General features: G+C 37.8%; 3 protein-coding genes across 5 annotated transcripts; 1 reads left to right on the forward strand and 2 right to left on the reverse strand.

The window, feature by feature from the left end:
• Window positions 1-3,891: 3,891 nt before the first annotated feature.
• Window positions 3,892-4,962, reverse strand: LOC136239930 (melatonin receptor type 1A-like). The gene has a single exon (XM_066030673.1). The coding sequence runs from the start codon at window positions 4,960-4,962 to the stop codon at window positions 3,892-3,894; it is 1,071 nt and encodes a 356-aa protein (XP_065886745.1).
• Window positions 4,963-5,678: 716 nt separating this feature from the next.
• LOC136240736 (ubiquitin carboxyl-terminal hydrolase 9Y-like) lies at window positions 5,679-8,533 on the reverse strand. Of its 3 annotated transcripts, none has more exons than XR_010693934.1 (4): window positions 8,399-8,533; window positions 6,917-7,010; window positions 6,676-6,864; window positions 5,679-6,083 (listed from the first exon to the last, which is right to left on the reverse strand). XR_010693934.1 is itself a non-coding variant. In XM_066031774.1 (4 exons), the coding sequence occupies exons 1-4, from the start codon at window positions 8,423-8,425 to the stop codon at window positions 5,915-5,917; spliced, it is 375 nt and encodes a 124-aa protein (XP_065887846.1). In that variant the 5' UTR covers window positions 8,426-8,519; the 3' UTR covers window positions 5,679-5,914. The 3 variants fall into 3 exon arrangements, 2 of the variants coding, with proteins under 2 accessions (XP_065887846.1, XP_065887847.1); XM_066031774.1 differs by having other exon boundaries at window positions 6,791-6,864; window positions 8,388-8,519; XM_066031775.1 differs by lacking the exon at window positions 8,399-8,533 and adding an exon at window positions 7,989-8,360 and having other exon boundaries at window positions 5,680-6,083; window positions 6,791-6,864.
• Window positions 8,534-8,582: 49 nt separating this feature from the next.
• LOC136240507 (uncharacterized) lies at window positions 8,583-16,187 on the forward strand. Its single transcript, XM_066031500.1, has 4 exons — window positions 8,583-8,752; window positions 8,805-9,104; window positions 14,152-14,268; window positions 15,246-16,187. The coding sequence occupies exons 1-4, from the start codon at window positions 8,710-8,712 to the stop codon at window positions 16,061-16,063; spliced, it is 1,278 nt and encodes a 425-aa protein (XP_065887572.1). The 5' UTR covers window positions 8,583-8,709; the 3' UTR covers window positions 16,064-16,187.
• The last annotated feature ends 7,133 nt before the right edge of the window (window positions 16,188-23,320 follow it).

Below are 23,320 nucleotides of genomic sequence, written 5' to 3' on the forward strand. Positions count from 1 at the left end.
ATTCAGGGCTCAAAACTGGCTAATATGAAAGGAAATTTACAACACAAGTCATTGTCCAATACCGCAGAGCTGTACAACCACACACAGCCATCTCCTGGTTGGCCAGGGCTCCATCAAGACCCCAAACCACTTGTACGGCTTGCCACTGTGCTTGAAAAAAATGCAGACCACTTTACTCTGGTCGACTGTGATAGTGAAATTTGATAGGGCATTCATCAGTTAAGGTTTGTGCTTGTGTGAAAAAAATCAAACTTCCTGTCTTGGGCGATAAGACTGGTTTTCACAGATCCAGTCACAATTGGTGACTTACGCTAGTAACAAGTACCAGACCGAAGTCAAAAAGTCAAAAGTCAATTCATGATTCAATTTAACACTTATGTATGGGGTTAAAAACAATAATAGCATTAATCATGAGTCAAAGTCTGCTATATATGTGCATGTATCCACACCATGGGTGGTTGTATGCAATCACTGGACTGGACTGGTGGACTGGACTACTGCATGAACTTGGGTTTTTTTCCCTTTTTATCCAAATATTTGAACAATTGGTTGATTGATTGATTGATTGATTGATTGATTGATTGATTGATTGATTGATTGATTGATTATTTGTTTAATCTCATGGTAGTCAGCAAAAACTGAGCTGTTCTTCCCTACCAGAGCACATACAGCAATAAACACAATACAAAACACAACTACAAGCTATAAAATCATACTGATAATACAAGATAAGCTACAAGTAAAAGTTCAAGTAAAAGTCCTTAACAAAGGGTGTAAATTCATTATAATTAAAAGTAGCCTGTGTGGTTACAGTAAGAGAATTCTACCAAGCAATGGTTGACGAGCAGAAAAACTTTTTGGTAGAGGAGAGACAACAAGTTTGTAGGTTAGCAAAGCTGTCCTTGTAAAGTGTTGATAAGAAGTTTCATGTAGTTAGACCACTCCCCTTCACACAAGAAAGCAGTGTAGCCATATTTGTCAACTATATAGCTAGCTATGTAAGGCATGCAGATGGGATAGCAAGACAGTTAACTATCACCACTTAATTTTGCTGACTTGGATGACCATTTAATACTTGTATCATGATGCGTACTATGCAAACATGTACTATATAATTTATACCCCATGTGTAAGAAGAATGGTAGTTATGAAAGAAGTTTGATAGATGAATTTGTATACTTTCATTTAAGTATATTGATGTAGCTCCTAATTGTTTCTGCACAGAATTCAAGATTAAATAGCACTGAAAATGATACCTGCTCAACTAAGTTATTATGAAAATTGCACACAATCCTACGTATGTAAGATGGACAGACAGTACCTAGTACAAAATCTAACAAGCAGTGCTTTAACACATGTATCAAACTCATGGACTAGAGTAGGTTCGTTCATTTACAACATGTAGCAAGAAAAAATGTAGCAATGATAATAATAGGTCAGGCACATTGATATATATGTATACCAATTTGACACCTCACATCAAAGGAAACCACAGGGTGTGACTGGATTTTGGAAAAACGATCCAAATCGCACATTAGAAGTTCCGAGATAAACGGTTTTAAAGAACTGAAGCCAGCATAACTCTCCAAGGATAGCAAGCACGCGTATGAAATTTGCACAAAAGATGCATCAATCTGTTACCTTTCAAGCCACTTCCAGTACTTGTAGCTGCTTGTACAGTTTCCCGCCAAATAAGATAGAAAATCTGAGCAGTTGGACGAGCGAAGTAGTATCACGAGTGCTCACAAAGGGGTGGAGGTTGGGGGGTGGAGGTTGGGGGGTGGAGGTTGGGGGGTGGAGGTTGGGGGGTGGAGGTTGGGGGGTGGAGGTTGGGGGGTGGAGGTTGGGGGGTGGAGGTTGGGGGGTGGAGGTTGGGGGGTGGAGGTTGGGGGGTGGAGGTTGGGGGGTGGAGGTTGGGGGGTGGCGGGGAGGGCAAAAGATAGACCTCAAAATGGAGGCAGACCACGATTGGAGTCCAGACACCAGATTACAGGGCTGTGCTGGCTCCTTAGTGGCTGATATGTAGCAAAATCAGCAGAGAACACGTCTGGCCAACATTATAAGGCTGTCCACCAGTAAACCACTGACTCTTGCCAAGCCAGGTCCTACACAAGGCCTGAAACCGCCATTTGAGCACTCCACACCACCCAGAAAAGACGTGTGTAAAAACCAGCCTCGTGTAGTTTGAGTAGTGCTGAGGGTCAAAACTTGTAGTACGATAGTGTAGCTATCCACTGGTGGTGTTAGTTTGATTTTGCCTGATGTGCGATTTGGATCGGTTCTGTGAAATCTGGTCACAGGGTTATATATCACATATTGCCCTGACCACAGGGCGATATCTAGATATCGTCCTGTGATTAGGGCGATATCATGATATAACCCTGACCACAACTGCGAGACAGTTACAAAGCATTGGTTCCCTTTGATTATTTATATAGAGCTGCTTAAAGTTTTGCATTGCGGGTTTGAATTAGAACTGCTTAAAGTTTTGCATTGTGGGTTTGAGTTAAACATATTGGTTTAGTTAGGGGAATTATTGTAAAGCAAAAAGAATTGAGTGAGTCAGCATTGCATAGTTCAGTTACTAGGCATCACTAAAATAATCACTTTTGCAATGTGGGAATTGTTTTTCTACAGAGTACATTTCAAAAGATACCTCAAACATTCCCAACCTATATGTCTAAGTGTTTATTTTAGCATCTTTGGTTACTTTATTCATCCACAAAATGGTAATTTGGTTAAAGTGGTATCATTACAACCAGTGAAACCCACAATCATTTCTTTTTTGTGCCCACAATTTAAACCCACAATCGATGTTTGCAAACCTCTGTATAAATAATGTGGTGAATGCAGGTTAGTCTTCCTTCACCTATTAGGTGAGCATACCGGAGTGGTATATATTACTTATACCATGGCCACTCGGGATTTGCCTGATATATGTACCCGCAGCCCTCGGGCTTGGGCATATATATATATCAGGCAAATCCCTCGTGGCCATGGTATAACTATTAAATATATATATGAAACTTCCGCAGAGCACATGACACTGATGAATATAAACAACAATAGAGTGACAATTACATGCCAGTACACATAAAACTGTTCTAAGAAGTTTAGCATTCTAGTAATGCTCACTCTATCATTGCTTTATCATACATCATTCTGTGGTCCTGGGTAGAAAGGTAAAGGCTATAAACAGTTAAAACAGCAAACAACTAGTCTCAAAAGAATAATTGTGATTGCATTAATATGCTCATACGCATGCACATACAGGCCAATTGTGTATAATTGTAGCTGAAATAGGACATAGTTTTGGAATACCCAAATGCAACTATATAGGATAACTCATTCTAGGATGAACATGCAACTTTATGTATACTGTATGTTGTACTTCATGCTTGTTGCTGTGTGCCCAGTAGAATTGCAAGAAGGTAAACACGCAATGTCACGCATGGTATAATTAAATGGTATAGAACAGATAAACTTTGCTAACATTAGCAGAAGACAAAATTAATTTTGCTCATTTCATTATTATGCTTTCCATACATGGGCAGTGGAAATAGAAAACCATGGACAGTCAATGCTTGTAACATAATACCGATATACTCTAATAGAACATTCAACTACTCAGTTCATAAAACTCTTGTACTTAAATTTTATCTGTGCTATCAGACTGACAATTGTCTAAAGTACTATCTGAAAGCTTCTAAAACTTTTCTGCCCACCACCATCACCACCTCATTCCTATATACTGGAATTGATCTCACTACAGCTTACACAAGAATAAATAAATAAATAAACAATATCATGATAAAGTACACCTGGATATATGAATTATGAATAATGTTGAATACATCCAGATATAATACAATACAGTGAGTAATATATAATTCATTCACTTGCACTTAGTACTATCACTTTGCTTTGTCGAGGGTAACAAGTAAGCATCTTCTCTCGTATTTCCTTATTGTACAACCCGAAGCACAATGAGTGGCTTAGTAGTTGACAATAGACCAGAGTTACACCAGCTATTTGTAAAACAAGAAACTCTGTCACTGGTGAAGATAGACTATTTATTCTGATAGCGATCAAGAAGAAATCAAATAATCCATCAATCCCCCCAGTAATCAATACAGACACAGTAGGCTTTACCTGTTCCATAAACGCTTCTACCAATCTACCCGCTCTGATGGCATTCTCCCTATCTGCAGAACTTCTCTGTATACCATGGACTAATCGATTTGACTTGATGATCTTGTAGCGCAGGTAGGCAGAGGCAAACAGAAGAACCACAAAAGACATCACTTCAGGTACTACAAAGATTAAGATTACTGCTGGGTGAATTTTAATAGTTGCAGCACAGGCTGCCAAAGATGGTACAAAGACAAGATGATAGTTTGCAGCAAGGACCACTGTAACTAATACACCAAAAACCCATAATGCTATTATCATTGCAATAATCTTCTTCTTTGTCATAATCCTCTTGTAAGAAAATGGATACATAACACTCACTATGCGATAAACAGCCAATGGAACAGCCATCAATGTAGTAACCCTTGTCAACATCCACAAAACTGGGATAACCACATTACAAAGATCATCCATCTCAAGACCAAAAATGTATATAACAGTGAGGTACATGTTGAAACTGAAATGCCCTACTACAAACATTAGGTATGAAACTAGAAGGTTAACAACTAGAAGATTGTTAATATTCTTTAACATCTTATCTTTTAGAGTAACACAGATGACCATCAAAGAGGACATAACCATCAAAAAGGCTGACAACTGCAACAAGAACATCTTCAGATAGACAGCCCACAAAGGATAAGTGACATTGTAAATGTCCAGCTCCTCAGGTCTATTTGACATAGTTGTATTGGCCTCCATAGAAACTATCTCAGTAGACACTGTCTTCTTCACCACTTTACTGATAGCTGCTCTGATACTTTGTGATGTCATATGATGTCATGTGATCATCGATAAAATACATAACAATAGTTAGCACTATGTGTTGATGGTTTACACAATTTCTTTAGTTACATAGACTATACTAGTGATGTAGACATTAATTTTTCATCAACTAATCCAACACCACTTATTTTAACTTAAGTAATACCAAAAGCCCATAATGAATTATGGACACTCACTTTAAGGTTTATTTGTTTCATGTATGTAGCTGATAGCTACTACAGTTATCAGCACTATTACACAAACAACTATGACACCATATAGGAATGTAGTTTGCACACTGACAGCCTTACAATTATATTATCACATAATCATTTTTTATAAATTTTATTGTGCAATTCTAACATGTACAAGAGGAATAGCTTCAGTCAGTTAACTGACAGCAGAGTTGGGAGTACCTACACTTTGAATTCATTTTAGTAAAAAATTAACCCAAAAATATTTTCATGATTTATTATTTTAAGGGACTGCTCTGTTAGAGTGGACCTCAATCTTTGCAGCTACGCCTGCATCAAATATACAACAGCTTAACTAGCCAGCATAATAAAGTAACTACAAACTTATCCCACTACTCACTTTTCCGTAACTAGTTTATAAGTTGCATGGGTTGAATAACAAATTACTTTTTTTGAAATGACTACCACAACTATTGAATAAAATTATATTTTGCCGCCCATTAATGGTTTTGGTATCTCCTTATTTTCATGCAAACAAGAACAGTACAAATTTCTGCTGTGTAATATATTGTTAACAAAATAATAAAATTCTAACTTATACACAGTTATTATTGATGTACAGTATAATAGTCTTATTTCATAACACATATCGCTCCCTATAATTATCATCATTACTGTAGTCTGTTAACTCCTATTCTGATTCAGCCGGTTTTGAAAAATGTTGACTGTCAAAATTGCTGCTATCATCATCAATCTCAGCTTCTTCATCATGTGATCCAGGCTCTCTGAGATACTGGTGTCTTGTGATACTTGGTGTTCTGGGCCTCTGGTGCGGTCAATGCCATGAATTTCTGCTTCTGAGGCCGGCATCCCAGCATCTGGATCACCTCCAGGAATAATAGTGACATCACTGTCTTCATCTGTGCTTCCTGTGAACTATATGACATTCTGTAAAACTACTGTTAAGGCTAGCACAGACGAGGGTGGAAGTGCTTAAGCAACGTTAAAATGAATTACGCAAAACCCTTGGTTCTCTGGATTAAATAAAATTATTAATGTTTCTGCCCTCCTCTGGATTAGCAATGTACAATTTGGCTACAGTGGATATCATAGGCTCATTGACAAGGTCACCATTACTGAGACCATATCTTGGTCCCCTAATTGCAATCCCTCCAATTCAAACCTTGGGAAAGTCAATTGACACAATAATGAATTTGAATTAGAGACAAATAGCTGTTTACCTGCAAGGTGGTTGGTTTATTCTATTAATAGCTACAGTTGCTAGGAGATAGTACATTATTACAGCCCAGGGGAGTGACCATAAATGTTCTGTAGTGATGTGACTTCCCCTTAAAATGGAAAGTATTACTATTGGTAGCAATAACAACACTGATCATGTTTTAATTTGATCACTGTAGCAGATATAACATGCATTTCTTAGTAATAGACATTTCTGAGATATGAGACTGGACAGCCGAGGTTTCTTATGCTAACTGTACGTGACTGTTTTAAAACAGGTTCAACTTACGAAATATTTCTACAGCTCTTTTTAGTGTAATTTTAGCACTGTTAGATCTCTCCAGGTAGTGCTTGCAAGACAGCACAAAACATTATACCAAAGGAATCAACACAACACCTCTTACCCATTAGAGACTTCATTACTCTGAGCTGGTGGTGACCAGTTAGCATAAGAGTACGTAGTAGAGGCATAAGGTTTCTAGTGGAAGAGTACCAACTAGTCTGTTAATACTACACATGTTAACACTTACCCTTTCTAGTTCACCATTCAACCACAAGAGGGCATACTTCCATGCTTTCTTCAGTCTAGCATCTTCATATACTATCTGCACTGCTAACTGAGACCTGTACAATACAAAATGGGTGGTGGTAGTAACAGTTGGTTGATGTTGGTATAGCTACTCAGGATGCTCAACATAGGCTGTCAACAATATCAGGGCCCTTGAACCCAGGTGCTTATCCTTTAATACTAATTCAGGAAACACAACTTTAATACTTTAATACAGATTTCATTTAACTTTTACTTCTTACGTAAAAGCTGCTTTTCCATTTAACGATTTTGCTCAGGTGGGTGCGTACAGACAAACATAGGTAGATAGGTAGGTACACACACACTTTTACGAAAACAATTTCAGTAAACCAGGCACGCGCCCACAGCCGGCCTTTGGCCAGCTGTGGGCATGCGTTTGGTTTAAAAATTCCATAACCATGCCTAATATTCAATTTGAAATAGCCTATCTATAAGTTTGGAAAACATCCACCCATGCAGTCAGTATTATACATGCAATGTTAGTCAGTACAGTATCTTAGTGATCTCACACAAATTATTTATTCACCAGATTCAACAAACAGTGCACTGCTAAAAGAATAATTGTGTACATGAGGTGCACATGGATATTACATCATTATGTCATCACTATGCATTGTGCTCTACCAATCATAGGATTTGGCTTCACCCAATCCGCACAAAAATCAAAATCAACACTCATGACACAGCCATAAATGACTAACCAGTTTCACAACTATTTCAACTGTTTTAAATCATAGTGAACTTGGACAACTATATGTACACTTTTAGGCACCTGGTTACCCCCAAAACTCTGATCCCCCCCAAAAGAGAAATCCTACAATAAACACTGGTTTTACTCCTGTCTGGAGTCCAATGGCGGATCCAGGATGGGGCATTAGGGGCAAATTCCCCCCCTCCCGGTCTGCACTTTCCTTTTAGAAAGAATAGCTATCACTTTAATAATGCCAGTTAGGCCAATATCAGTTTATTACTCAAGAAATGGATACTTTTTAGTTAAAAGGCAGAAATATTACCTCTCCTTACAACACATTTAACCTGAAATTAAACTCAAACTGTCACCTAGCACCTTCGTGCGTGTTAAGCACCTCTAGAAATAATTATCGTGTGACTGGTGTTTTAGCTTTTGCATACAACCTTCTGCAATGATCTAAATGGCACAATTCAATAGTGAAACACTGCTGAGAGGTGATTATTTGCTGCTGTGTGTATATCAACTACGACAGATTGCAGCCAGTAGTTGATTCCCTTTTTAATGGTGAATCTGAATTTGTTTGTGCCCCTCCCCTTGCCAGCTCCTGAATCCGCCCCTGGAGTCCCCAACAGGCTAGTGCCCAGGATATGGCCCAGGGCAAATTGCCCCCTTCTCTCAGCAACCCTGCATCTAGCACAAAACTGTGATACCTCAAACTCACCAAAAACTTACCTTCATACAGACAGTGAAAGACATCATTATGCAAACCTCAGGTTAGCATTAGGTTAGGGTCGGGTTCAGCTTTCGTTTTTCTTCACCTGATTTAGTCGTTCCGTTCCATTCCTGATTCCGGTTCCGGTTATCAAGTTGTTCGACACGATTTCTGGAACGTGATTTTTCACGTGATGCAGTGATGTGGGGGAGTACCTCGGAGAGTACACTGCATACATTGGATACGCAATTACAGCGAAAGTAGACTATATAATAACAATTTTTAATCAGTTTCAGTGCGCCCGGCATTAAAGATGTGGTGACGAAGACAAATGAGCGGAGAGGGAGAGAATTTAAGAACAAACAAACTCGAGAGTAAACTGGATATAACATGTAGTGGTGCTATCTCTATTGTATTTCTTTTTAGGGCATACTCGACCATTGCGACGGGACTTGTACAGCTTCGTAGTACCTGTGGTAGCAGATAAATGGTGGGACCTTGGTATACAGCTGCTACCGGTAGCTTCTGACGAACAGCGGATAGCTACTTTGAAAATAATTGCAGCAGATTATCCACACGATCACGTAAAGTGCTGCCAAACAATGCTTGAAAAGTGGCTACAAATACAAGAAGACGCCAGTTGGGATCAGCTAATAAAGGCTCTCGAGCGTCCAGGTATTCGGTTAATACACCTCGCCAGTCAGCTTAACAAGTGGCTGGAAGAAGGTGAGACTTTTTAGTGTGCTTATATAATTTGTGGGAGAGGTTGGGAATTCTAAATAGCTACACTACCTCGTACACTACTATATGCCTAGCTACACTACCTCGTACACTACTATATGCCTAGCTACGCTACTTGCTAGCACTGGTATCTGATCCATATGCGGGACATACATTAAATTGCACTCTCAGTTGGGTCATTCAGGTCAGGTCAAGCAGGTCTAGACGACCCAAAGTGTACATGTACATATATAATCCTTGCCCAGCTTTTTGTGAACCATTTATAATGTGTATGCATGGAGCCATGCCCATTTATGAGTAAAATGCATTGCTGTGTAGGTGTACACAAAACCATGCCAAAATGTATTTTGCTATCATGCTCTAACTGAAACTTTATTTTGGCTATTATACAGGTAGCTACCCATTTACTTAATACACTTAGTATAGAGTGCCCAAAATGTTGCTCTTGATGTGTGCCTCTGTTTTGATTAAACTGGGTCAACTGGGTCTGACCCTAGAAATGATACAGAGGAGGGGATGCTAACTAACAGGGGTGTTGCAGTAGTGGAGACTAAGAAAAGTGGTAGCTGATTGTGCAAGCCACACTGAGAATGCAAGAGGGGAGCATGTCCCCAATGGAAAATGTACTAACCTTCTGAGATTGAATTGGGTAGGTAAAAACTGTGAACCTGGGGACCAAAGACCCAGTACCTGGGGACCCGCAGAAATCCAACTCTTCTTAGAATTTTATACACTTCACAGTATTCTATACTTGTACTAGGTACCACTGAAAGTAGTCTTGCATGGCCAATCCACTTCCCCCCTCACGGTGCCTCACACGATGTTTACATCAATTAGAAATTATAAGCGCCTCTGAGAAAGTGTGTGAAGTTGACTGCATTAATTATAGGTCACTCGCTATTTCCCAAGAATATTTGTTTGCACTATGTTTCTAAACTTTAGTAGCTAGGTGACATAATAGACTAGCATGCTCATTGTGCAGTTGCAGGCAAACAATTACTAGCTAAGCCGAGCTAAGCAAGTTCCAGCAGCTCTTCATACATCATGGTGCATTTGTACAATGTTCCTAAACTACCCTAGTAGCTAGGCGGCATAATAGACTAGTATGCTTATTGTGCAGTGGCCTATAAATCATATAACTTTGATTTACACTGAATGTATTCTGCTTATTATTTGGGGTTGTGCAGTTGCACCCCCCTGTGTTGTATCAGCCTTATGGCTGCCTTACACAGTAATAAAATCCAAATCCAAAATGCAGTCAGCTTCAGACACTTTTCAGAGGCGCTTACAATTCTAATTGGTGTAAACATCATGCGAGACACCATGACAGAAAAAAAAGTGGATTGGCCATGCAAGACTACTTGCAGAGGTACCTAGTACAAGTGTAGAATGTTGTGAAGTGTATAAACATCCAAAAAGAGTTGGATTCCTGTAGGTCCCTGGGTCCTTGGTCTCAGGGTCCACTGTTTTTACCTATCCTGCAATTTTGATTTTTGACTGGATCTGTAAGAACCCCACGTGTTAGCACATTTTTCGAATTCAATTTTATTACATTTTCTTTATCTAGATAGCCAAAGGAATGGTCAACCAAAGTTTCAGCTCTAGAAGCCATGAACTTTTGAAGTTACAATACGTACTACAAGTGGCAACAACAGAAAAATCTATTTGTACTGTGACAATATGGAAAATAAAATACTCTTAATCAAGCAATAATAACTTATGAATGCAATCCTTTACTGAAATACAACTTACACCATCAGGTTCTTCATGAACAGGCAAATCAATTGCAGGGCAATTAAGTTTTGTCTTCCAGGCCCTTCCTACAATCACAGTGAAGGCAAACATGTGAAAAAAAAACTATAACAAACTATTCATCCAACACAAAGCAGACTATTGCTCATATCTTCCATCACAATTACATTCATAATCACAAGTAGTGACTGGGCCTGTGAAAATAAGAAGTTTGAGTGCAAACTATACCCTGTCACAAAACAGGACAGGACATATCTCAGTACAGAAATATACTATTTGCATTCTGCAACTTGTATTATAAAGCAAATTAATTGCTTAATACCTGTGGAAAATTTCAAAGCCACAGCGTGATTGTACGAAATGTTATGGGCAATAAAAGTTTGTAAAGGAATCAACTTTTATGTGCCCACATGCCCTATTTTCACAGATCTGGTTACAACTGTAATTGCAATCACTTTCCTTGTGTAATTGCCTGTTGCGAACTGTGTGCTGAGCTGGGCTATGGAAGAGGAGCTTTCCCAAGGGATCAATCAAATTTGGCCTCCAAATTTCTGATAATTCAGTACAGAAAAGTGTAAATTTCGACCTAAGCAATAATATTGGTATCATTGTTGAAACCAGGTAGGATCAACTGGATCATCCAGATCATCCAGATCTGACCCAAATCATGCATATTGCATTATTCATGTGCCATTATAACATCTTGCTTGATAGTGACGATTGGAACTCTATTCCTCAGAATAGATCAGTGTTAGCACAGTAGAGCATGGGAGCAGTTTCAAACCAGGCTACATGACTGCTCTATTAGAATATTTCAATCGTTTGGTGCACATACCTTCTTAAAAGTAAATAGCAGATAACCATTTTCAATATCATCTATATTTTTCAGTGATCACTCCATTAATACAAACAGCAAGAAAACAGTATGAGACATCCAGTTGGGGCCATGCCTACTTTTGTGTGCGAGAGTACTGATGAATGAAGCTTGCTTGTGTTATCTTTTGATTATAGCACAGAACCAATTAATATGGTGCCCAAACTTAAAGTTTTAGTGCATACCTTAACTTAATCTGTGTTTTACCTGAATTTCTATCCAGGTCAGTGTGATGAGCTGATTGGTATGATAGGATGTTTATTATAATAGGATGTTCTAGCTATCATTATCCTATGTATCCTACTCCGCACGTACCACACCACTTATGGTTTTATGTCAAGATGAGTTTTGCTATTTCTCTGTTTACTTATTTTATCAGTATGTGCTATGCTAATGTACATGCAATTTATATATGTGTATATTATCTTATTAGTTAGACTTTAAAACACAGGGTTCTATACTGAAATTTAGCAACATGAAGACTCTGTGTTGTAACACCCAAGGAAAAGGAGGGCATTACTACTATACTGCAGGGCCTGAGGGTTATACCTTAAGGTGACTAAATTTAGCAATACACTAAATTGAGCGATTTTGTATATTGGCGAAATAAGCGCATACAAAATTTAGCGATTTTATGAATTTGTGAATTGATGTAATTAACTAATCATACATTTTGCAGGTTTAGTGTGTACTAAATTTAACGAAAAAAACAAAATTGCTAAAATTGCGAAAATTGCTAAATTTAGTATATTGCAAATTTAGTCACCTTAAGGTAGAAAAATGACATTAAGTAGTAGAAACAAGTCCACTCTAATTCAATGCGGCTATTTCCTACAAGCAGGTCATGGACATGGGGAAGGCATACATGCAGACATACAATTTTCCTTGATAATAATACAACCAAATACTAATAAATGCAGTTGACATTACATCATATAATGAATGAAATATGATTGAGTTAATGAATTAATGTATGCTAAAACTAGAGGGCCTACAAAGACATGCATTTTGTATTGTCTTTTTTTTAATAATATACTGGTGAACCATTGCATATCGTATCAGAGGAAAGAATGGCACCAGACCCATTATAGAAACAAATTGTCCGACTAAACATTGGGTACTTTGAGATAACAAGTCACTCTCCAGTGTTCCTATGGATATAAATGCATGAAATGAACAAGGAGAAAACATCCTGACTGCCTGGCAGTCTCCTGTAAGCATTTAAGCATAAATCAGATAAGGCTGCCCAAGGATTTTCTCTTTTTTCTGTAACTTTTCAAACATACTTAATATAATGTTTTTAAACAGGCTATAGAGCCTATAACCTTCAGCACTTGTGCTTGTAAAGCCTTAAAAAATAACAACACATACCCTAACTACTGAAGCACAAAAATGACCATTCTGCTTATTTTCGGCTATATTATACCCATAAACAACATTAAAAATGAAGAACTGTACAAGAAGTGCCTCTCCAGTTGCTACATAAATTACAACTGAACTGTACATGCCTCGACTTTCCAATACTGAAATGAGAAGTAACCATTCTGCTTCAGCTGCATTATACAGCATTAATGGAGAATCACCTATGCAATCAGTCCGTGGGTTTAAAGTACTAAAGCCATGGCACGTTAATGCCAATCAACACCTATACGGTAGTGAAGAAAGAAATGGAACACAAAGGAGGGCAAAGGTAAGTCCATGATGCTCACATTGTAACTGCTACTGTTGGCAAAAAGGCACATCTTTGGCCAAAACAATGTCAAACAGTGTAGAAATTGTACTAAAGCCATGGCACGTTAATGCCAATCAACACCTATACGGTAGTGAAGAAAGAAATGGAACACAAAGGAGGGCAAAGGTAAGTCCATGATGCTCACATTGTAATTGCTACTGTTGGCAAAAAGGCACATCTTTGGCCAAAACAATGTCAAACAGTGAAGAAATTGAGCCTGTAGTCTTATCCGTTGTCGAATTATGCTTGGCTGGAGGCATCAGTCAATCATTTAGCAGAAAATTTAGTTGAATAAACAATTTCATAGAAACTAGTTGGAAGGGTTTAGGGTCACTCTGAAGACATTTATGGGCTTGACCACTGATATGAAGGAAAAGTGACTCAGAATAAGACTATGACTTGTTGTTCAATATTCAAAGTTGATAGTTTAGTTCATTCCAAAGTTAAATGTACTAGCTGTAGTTGTAGTAATATCTCATTAGTGTACAGTGCTTATGTTTCATTGACTTGTTTTAGTGATAACACTACATGCATTGTTAAACAACTGTCCTGATTTGTGCACATCTGTTTATAATGTGTGCACAATTTTGCTGTGTTACTATATTAAACCTTTACGCCTGTGCTCCAATGTGCACTTTTGAAGCCATTGATTTGTAAACTTTACTCTCATATAGGTAAAGGTGATTTCACCTCTGTGATACCTAGCATTCCTGACAGCTCATTATATGAACAGTGTAACCCTGAGTTTGCTGAGTATTTGCCCATAACAGAAGAGTTACTAAGTGACAAAGGTAAGAACTACATGCTGTATATACAATGTACTGCATTAACAACCAGAGGATTATATAGAATATCACGAAATAGAACCACAGTAATTGAGATTGCCCATGTTTTTTGATAGAATACTCGCCACATAATATCACTTTAAAAGCACTCCCAACCAGCGTTGTAAGTGGGTCAGTACTGTTGACCCATTTAACCCACTGACTCGAGTAGTAATCCGGATGGGACCCGGATCTGACCCACATGTGACCCTGTTTAATAAAATAGAGGCGTGCCTCAAGTGATGGATTAAAAGTTCACAAGTTCCATTAGTTAGCCCTACACTATAGAAAGAATTGTCTGCAAGAAGTGAGTAGCTATGTGTTACCAAGTGGGTGTGGCTCCACGTAAGTCTACATGCAGCTACAGCAATTAAGAATTTCCAGAAATTAGTTTTTTTGTTTGTTTTTTTGAGATTAAAATGCACTACACTTCAAAAAACAACAAACAATGCACAATAACAACTAAATTAAAGTAGAAGTTAGTTACCTACATGTCAAGGAGCAACACGGATCTTACAGAGAACAGCTGATACAATTCCGAGAAGTGTGCATGGTTCTACATACCCCACATATACAGCAAAGCATATTCCTGAATGGTGGGTGTGGCTCCACGTAAGTTTCTTGAGTGTTTACAACTGCATTTCCACCAATACAATCGAGCTTGTTAACTTATAGTCACACATGATCTCATCCGGGTCAGACCCAGATATTCAGTGAAGTGGATAAGACCCACTTGACACGGACAAAATGTGACCCAGATAATCCGGATTACCTGGCTCACTTACAATGCTGCTCCCAACTGCAAAGGCTTAGGGGTTAATATGTTAAAAGAGAAGTATTGGTTCACTAGCCGGCCAGTACAAAAATATTGAGACTACCATTGTTCAGTACTTACATACTTGTATGTGTACAATGAAGTTCTATACATACGTAATATCTTATAGCTGTTGGGTCAAAGCTTAAACTGCTTCTCCACATTGTTAAAGATAGATATGATAGTTATCTTGGTCATCTTGAAGTGCTGATAGAACACTTGACAGATTTAACCAACAAAGCAAAAAGACTTTGTGAAGAAGTTTATGAAGTTCGCAGACAATCTAAAACAAAAGCATATACAGGAATGTCAGCCTTTCTTACAGGAGGTGCTGTTGCATCAATTGGTGGTCCAGTAACCATTGGTTTAGGCATAGCAGCTCTTACTGTTGGTGCAGGTTGTTTAGTGGGTGCAATGTTCAATACTGCTACTGGAAATTCATTGCAGCATGAAATCACATCAATAGTTGAAGGGATGAAATCAGAATTTACAAAGGTCCAGAGTGCTTATGGTGAATTACAAAATCAGCTTGAACAGTTAAGTATAGCAGTTGTGGGAATACTTCCAATAATGAATTTGATGTGTTTTAATACTGTTGAACAGAGAGTAGTATTGGGATTTGCTTTAGCACGTCATTTGGTCTATAATCAAACACTGGACTTGAGCAGAACACTTGAGGTTATGCCCAGGCCTGACTTTGAAGGTCAATCAAGAAATGGGAATGGCAGCAGAAGTTATCTAAATCCTGTCATTATGTCAGTAGTACATGAAGCAATAGCAATGAATGTAGTAGGACGTCAAGCAATAGCAATGAAAGTAGTAGGCAACTTTTTTTCAGATATAAAAAGACAACAAGCAAAATATGCTGAGGTAAAGAACCACCTTTTTATACTCGAGGAAGTTTGTACAGATCTTAAAAAACATTATGCGTCATTTAAAGTTGACTAGTAGCTACAGTAACAAATAGCTGAATTAATTGTAACAAGCTGAACTCTTCATGTACGTTATATGTAGTTTTACAGCTATACATAAATAAAGAATTTTATATATACAATCAGTAGAGTAGTTCATAATTAATACAAATGAGTAACCAAGTGTCTGTGTGGAAACTATTACTACAGTGGCGGCAGATCTAGGATTTTTAAAAGGGGGTTTCTGAAAGTTGGTATAGCTGAATAAGGCATCTGCTGACATTTCTCCAGAAAAAAATTGAAATTTTAGAAGCTCTGAGATCGGATTTTAGGCTATTTTTAGTTAGCAATTACCAGTGTTGGGCAAGTTACTTTGTAAAAGTAACTAGTTACATATTACATATTACTTGCAACTGAACTATTTAGTTACAGTTACATATTACCCATAAAATAAAGTAACTGTAATAATATTACATATTATATTACTTTGTGTCCACAGCCTTAAGCTGTCACGTATGAAACTACCACCTTATCACATGACATGATTGTGTTGTTGGACAATATGCAAATTTTGGTTATAAGTAAGAAGCTGGTGAATAAGCTTCATTCAGTAGGCCTCGTTACTTTGTTGTGGCTAGCCGTTACTCAGAGGATAACTAACGAGATTGGTAACTTCGTTACTTGTAGTAATAATATTATGTAATATTAGACTCCTTACAGTAACTATATTACTTAGGTAACGCGTTACATTTGTAAGTAAAGTAGCTTGCGTTATATAACCTGTTTTATAGCGTATTTCGTTATATTACTTTATTACCACAAAAGTAATAATATTACGTAACGCGTTACTCCCAACACTGGCAATTACAATATAAATACTATAGCTAACTATAGGGCAAATATGGTGACAAACTGTAGCTTCGATTGCTCAGAGTAGTTACTTGACTGCTCTATTAGAGTATCTCAATTGTTCTTAATGCAGTGAGAGATGAAAATTGATGTGTTGCTAAGGGTTTAATAGCTATAAAAGGTGTTAGTTAAGTGCAACTGCATGCATGCTACTGAAATAGCTGCAGTGGTATATAGTTGTTTGCTATAACAAATTGTCAGTACAACAATATTTATGTATTTAGACTACCACTGAGCTAAATTTAAAAGGGGGTGTCTCTTGAAACCCCAGAAAGCTATCTAGATCCGCCACTGTACTATACTCTTGACAAACTATATTACCTGCAGCTTAGATAATTTATATTCATGACCTCCTTTGTTTGCTGTGATTGGACTAGTTTCTTTGTGTTATTTAGGCTAAAAGGAAATGTTTGAAAAATTTACTAATATTTGGTAAGAAGTTAACACTGTAATACATAGGAAACAATTTAATATTATTCATTTTCCATCAATGTTTCACCAAGACATATAATGACTAAAGGGATCTTTCATAACAGGTTTTTTGGATGAACTTTCCTTTTAACTCAGGAACACACAATAGCTGATAGTTGGAGCTTAATATGTGACCAGATTTTACGAAACCGATCCAAATTGTGCATCAGGCAAACTCAAACTAGCACCAACAGTGGAAATTTACACTATTGTACTATTAGTTTTGACTCTCAGTACAACTCAAACTACTCGAGGCTGGTTTTAACAGACATCTTTTCTAGGTGGTGTGGAGAGCTCAAATGGTGGTTTCCGGCCTTGTGAAGGACCTGGCTTGCAAGAATCAGTGGTTTACTGGTGGATGGCCTGATAATGTTGGCCAGACATTTTTTCTGTTGATTTTGCTACACGTCAGCCACTAAGAAGTCAGCACAGCCCTGTAATCTCGTGTTTGGACTCTAATTGTGGTCAGTGTCCATTTTAAAGTCTATCTCTTGCCCACCCCGCCACCTCCCACCCTCGACCCCTTTGTGAGCACTCGTGATACTACTTCGCTTGTCCAACTGCTCAGACTTTCTATCTTATTTGGCAGGAAACTCTACAAGCAGCTACAAGTACTGGAAGTGGTCTGAATGGTAATAGATTGATGCATCTTTTGTTTAAAATTCATACACGTGCTTGCTATCCTTGGCAAGTTATGCTGACTTGGGTTCTTTAAACCATTTATCTCAAAACTTCTACTGTGCGATTTGGATCATGTTTCCAAAATCCAGTCGCACATAATATACATGTGTATATAATTCAGCCCTGCATCCAGTCAGTAGTTAGTGTTTATTAGCTGAAAATAAATTTGTAGTCATTGTGATATGACATAAACAACTAAGTAGAGGGATATGTGATATGAATCATTGTAACATACTTTTCTATTAGTCTATCCTACCATTTTAACTCAAAGACTGCAGTACAAGTTGCTGTCAGACCTTCAGTGTTGGTCACTGTAAAGATAATGATAATTCTCTACTGGACTGATTGCTGAGGTGCATGTTCTTCTCTTATAATGGGCTGAAAACAAAGCCACTTTAATTGATAGTCAGGGTGTGCATCCATTCATGCAATTACTTTTATAATAGCGCTGCTCTTTCCTTTGATGTGGTATGCATTCAGTTAACTATCTTATTAAAAGCGAACAATCAAGTGTAAAGAAAAATTAGCAATTTTACATTTGAGTAGGAATTGTAGAAATAAAGCAATGGGTTCATCTGTCTGCTCCTGCTGGACATTTTCAGTCATGGCTATAGTATTATTGACAGGTTGTATATATATATGACTGAAGTAGAAATTAGTATAGTTGCAGGTGTAGATGACCTCCCTTGTTGTGATTGCAGTCTCCGTACACTGTGTACTGTTTTGAAACAATAAACAGAGTGTAGAAACTTTCTGTAACTGCAGAGACTGTTCCATTGTTACTTGTTTCTGTAACAAACATGCGTAACTCTTCATGCACATCCCTCTTACAGTAGTGTAACAGCTTCAAAATTTTATGATTCCTATAAATATGTTCTTCTATGGGAATTCTTGATACAAAAAAGTAACACCTTGGTATGGTTTCCCTGAGATTTGCATCATGTAATAATCACATGAGGCTTGAACATGGTATTATGGACTTTGATTATTACCAAGTTTGCCATCACTATGCACAATGCTACTCAGCCACGCAATTAAAATTTTACTATAAAGTAATAGAACACATATTATTTCATTTGCATGCCATCAATATCATAAATATGACTTCAAACCTACAACACCCGACTAATACTACTTGTTGACAACATCTTAAAAGCAATGGATTCTCAAGTTAGTGTTGTTATATAGATTTTTCTCTAAAGCATTCAACACAGTTGCCAACCAATAAGGCCACCTTTTATGGTAACATTTACAAATGAATTACCACTTGGCTTACCTCCAGAACACTAAGAATTTCTGTTGAAGAGTACGTATCTGGCACAAAGCTAGTCCTGCCCAGGACACTGTCCTAGCTATTAGAATTAGTTCACTAACTACAACTGTTTTGCAAAAGTGCATAGAATAGTTATTTGATGATTTTTAATGATAGCATTTTGGCAGGTGTTTATACTATACAGTACTACAATATATTAGACTACAAGTTGTGGTTACACATTTTAAATTTTTTGCTATGCACATTATGTGCATCCACAATTTAAACGTAATAGCTAGTGCAACATGTACACATGTGGCTCTGTATGTATAACCTGCAAGTGTGAGTTGCAAGTGGAAGGTGGATTCAAATTCTACTGATGAAAATATAAATTCTTCAATAAGTAATTTTAATGTTTCAACACTTTTATCATTTCAATAGCTACTTGTAGTGTATAGGATCTGCATGAATGTGTATTCAAACCAAATTCAGACACTAAAACTGTGTAACCTAGCAAGTCCCCCCTGGAGGTGTACAAGTGGGGCACTCCACCAGACCACCGAAAATTAGACAGCAAAAATTTAAGCTTGAGATTATGGCCTTTCACCCACTTATAAGTTAAGTTTGTGCCAATTATACCAGCTTAATTTTGCACAAAATAGGCTAGCTAAAGCATATGCTAGTATATTTCTAGATTTTTAATTGAAATGCACACACCTGAAGAAAGTAAAATTAATAGTGAACAGATCGAGTAAACATTAGAATAATAGCAATGCTCTTATCTGATAATTTCAAGATACTTTAATAGAGCAGTCAGAAAAATAATGTTGATACACCCTAATAAAACAATCAGCTGGTTAATTTTAAGGCTTAGTTTTTTGACCATTGCTCAAAAGTATATAGGCTAGTTTAAATTATCTTACACCTAGTTAGGCCATAATTTTGTTTCAGATTCCCACATACCCACTGCTATGTCTCACTACCTAAATTTGGTACATAATGCAAATTTTTACCTTTAATTGTATTGATTTTCTATCACCTCTTACACATATAGCTTATAAGGAGCTGAAGCCCCACCTCAATATCAGAAATGGGTTTTGAAGATAGTGATCATAAATCGAAATGCTCTAATAGAGCATTCAGCTAACTAAAGTGTAACCTCTCTTATCCGGATGGTCTGGTACATATACTACTGTTGATTTCATGTCCATTGAGAATTTGCATATTCCATAAAGAATTATAAAAGTGTGGTTTTATGATACGGGATTTTTGAATTCCACATGCAGTACCATCCATATCTCAGAAATTTTCATAGCTACATACATCTGACTAGCTGGTTTATTACAGTGGAACCTCCAGATCTCTATTATCAGCCACCTCCATTGTTCAGACAGCCAAATTAGTCATGTGCATGGCTTGTAGTAACTATATTGACTTTTGGTTTAGATGAAAGCACAAGGAGGGAGCCTAAAGATCGCTGTTTACCTGTTTGGTGGCTTGTTTATTCTACTAATAATAACTACCACATGGTTGCTAGGTGATAATGCATTTTTACAACCCAGGGGAGTGACCATGAATGCTCTGTAGTGACTTCCCCCTCTACCCACTAAACTGCATAGCACTACTACCAATAACAACCATTACTTGTATTTAAGTCATTTACTATTACCAAGAGTTCATAATGTAAGAGAGAGTATCCAACTGCCATATACTGCATCAAAAATGAGCAGGTCAAGTAGAGAAGCCATCCTGTAGTGCTTTCAAAGAAAGTGTTGAATGAAGTAATAAACACTTGCTAGCTCAGACTGTTTGAAGTGTCCAGGCATGATTTGAAGTCAAATAGTCTGAGCTAGAAGGTATTTATTACTTTATTCAACACTTACTTTGACAGTACTACAGGATGGCTTCTCTACTTGAGTGCTCATTTTTGATGCAGTATATGGCAGTTGGATACTCTCTCTTCCATTATTTACTCTTGCTATTACATAATATAGGCCTGCGTCAAATATTCCAGCATAATGAAAAGTATAATAGGCTCATGGAGTGCCATGCCAGAATATTAGATGAATATTTTATAAAATAGATTGAAAATAGATCGATGGCTACTCCCTAATAGAGCAGTCAGTGGAAAGTATTGTACATAGCTCCTCAGATTGATACTCTCTAATAGAACAGTCACTTTGTAATGAAACACTCTAATAGAGTATTCACTGATTAAAAGTTCCAAGATTTTTGTAAGAAATGTTGTTAATTAGGAGCATAATGGGAAGAGTATAATAGGCCTGCACCAATTATGCCAGCATAATAAAAAAGCGTAATAGGCTGGAGTGCTATGCTAGCATATTGGTCAAGATATTAGTGGATAGTTCAAACTATGGAGCTTAATTCCTTGAAAATAGATCGATACTCCCTAATAGAGCAGTCAGTGGAAAATGCAAACTGCAATAGAGCACTCAAGTGCATACGTACATAGCTCCTTAGATCGATACTCTCTAATAGAACAGTCACTTTGTAGTGAAATACTAATAGAGCATTCGCTCATTTCGCTGATTAAAATGTTCCTTTTTTTTTTTTTTTATGAGAAACAAATTAATGACATAAGTGATAAGATAAAACAGTACATAATAAACAAAAACAAATTATCTTACATATGGGCCTCAGCGACCTGCACAGCAATCGGTGCCTCAGCAATGGGACAGTGCAAACTGGACCTGGCACCGCGAATGCACATAATTGCAGACCTCAACAAAGAGAAGCTCAATTTACATCTCAGCCATCCCATCACTATTCCATAAGAAAGACTGCGCTTTGCACTCAAAAGGTTGGCCAATCTCTTATAAAACTGAGTAGCAGCATCCCCCCTTTCCACCAGTAGTAGTAAAAATTAAGGGAGTAAATGAGGCATTCTCTACTTCATGAACCCGTTGTTGGTATTCACGTCTCTTTTCCTTGTCATGACGTCGGTATGCAGAGTGTAGGGGTTGATTTGAGGGTGCACTAGGGTTAAAAATTCTGACATCAAAGTATGACCTCTCAAATCATCCTCCCCAAAACCATTAGCTGCAATGTCAAGCCTTGCGTTATCATCACGATTAGCTGTTTTGTATTGAAGGGTCTCACCAGAAAGAGGCTGAAGGTGGGGTTCAGTGACAACATTGTTACAGACCTCGGAAAGTAAATTGGCAGTTAGATCACGCACTTCATTATGTCTCAGAGAAGGAAACCCACCCTTTGGGCAAGACAGAGCATGTTCTATGGTAAAAGAGTGACCACAGACACAGGAAGTAGGGCAGGCAGATGGTAGCCAATGATAGCGAAGCGCAATTGCATCACGAAAAGCAGTTTTATGAAGCACAAAATTATGCGACTTCAATGGAAGACAAGAGAGCCAATTCGATGCACCCTTCTCTTGAGCCAACATGACTGAGGAACGCATGCTAGGAGGAAGTTCATGGAACAAGTGATTGGCAGATTGAAGTTGCTCTTGATGGCTCCTAGAGTGATACTTGGATCACAAGTGAACCTGTGCATCAAGACAGTCACCTAGTTGATGTACCTGAGAGATAATCAAGCCAACGAGACCAGCATTTACTTCTACAGAGCAGGAACGCTGCTGTGACACAACAATTGAAGGATCAAACACACCAAGGCCTCCTAGCCGCACAGGCAAGGCAAATAGCTTTCTCTCAACATCACCAGGGACAGTTCGACCCAATAGACTAGGAAGGAAAACAGATTTAACAAAATGTTCAAGAGGAAGGAAAAGGTCTGTAGAACAAGAAGAAACACGAAAAAAAATAGTTCCATCGGAAAGAGAGACCATGACAAAAAGCAGCATAGGAAGCTTGAGGTTGTGTTTCGGCAAAGAGGCTCAAGGTCTTAAGATCATCAATCCAGCCATCCACTTTACGTCTCAAAAATAGCTGTTCAAAGGTATAGGAGTGCCAATTACACCTCCCAGATAACGGTGTCCTTCAGCAG

The sequence above is a fragment of the Dysidea avara genome, chromosome 12, assembly GCF_963678975.1.
Source record: "Dysidea avara chromosome 12, odDysAvar1.4, whole genome shotgun sequence".
NCBI classification, from domain to species: Eukaryota; Metazoa; Porifera; class Demospongiae; order Dictyoceratida; family Dysideidae; genus Dysidea; species Dysidea avara.

Excerpts from the sequence above, each read along its gene's own strand:
- LOC136239930 (XM_066030673.1), bottom strand. The coding sequence starts at position 4,962 with ATGACATCACAAAGTATCAGAGCAGCTATCAGTAAAGTGGTGAAGAAG.
- LOC136240736 (XM_066031774.1), bottom strand. The coding sequence starts at position 8,425 with ATGATGTCTTTCACTGTCTGTATGAAGGTAAGTTTTTG. Across the intron at positions 7,011-8,387 it reads TGTATGAAGGTAAGTTTTTG|GTCTCAGTTAGCAGTGCAGA; the intron begins GTGAGTTTGAGG and ends TGTATTGTACAG. Across the intron at positions 6,865-6,916 it reads TGAATGGTGAACTAGAAAGG|AAACCTTATGCCTCTACTAC; the intron begins GTAAGTGTTAAC and ends CTCTTCCACTAG.
- LOC136240507 (XM_066031500.1), top strand. The coding sequence starts at position 8,710 with ATGAGCGGAGAGGGAGAGAATTTAAGAACAAACAAACTCGAGA. Across the intron at positions 9,105-14,151 it reads TAACAAGTGGCTGGAAGAAG|GTAAAGGTGATTTCACCTCT; the intron begins GTGAGACTTTTT and ends ACTCTCATATAG. Across the intron at positions 14,269-15,245 it reads AGAGTTACTAAGTGACAAAG|CTGTTGGGTCAAAGCTTAAA; the intron begins GTAAGAACTACA and ends AATATCTTATAG.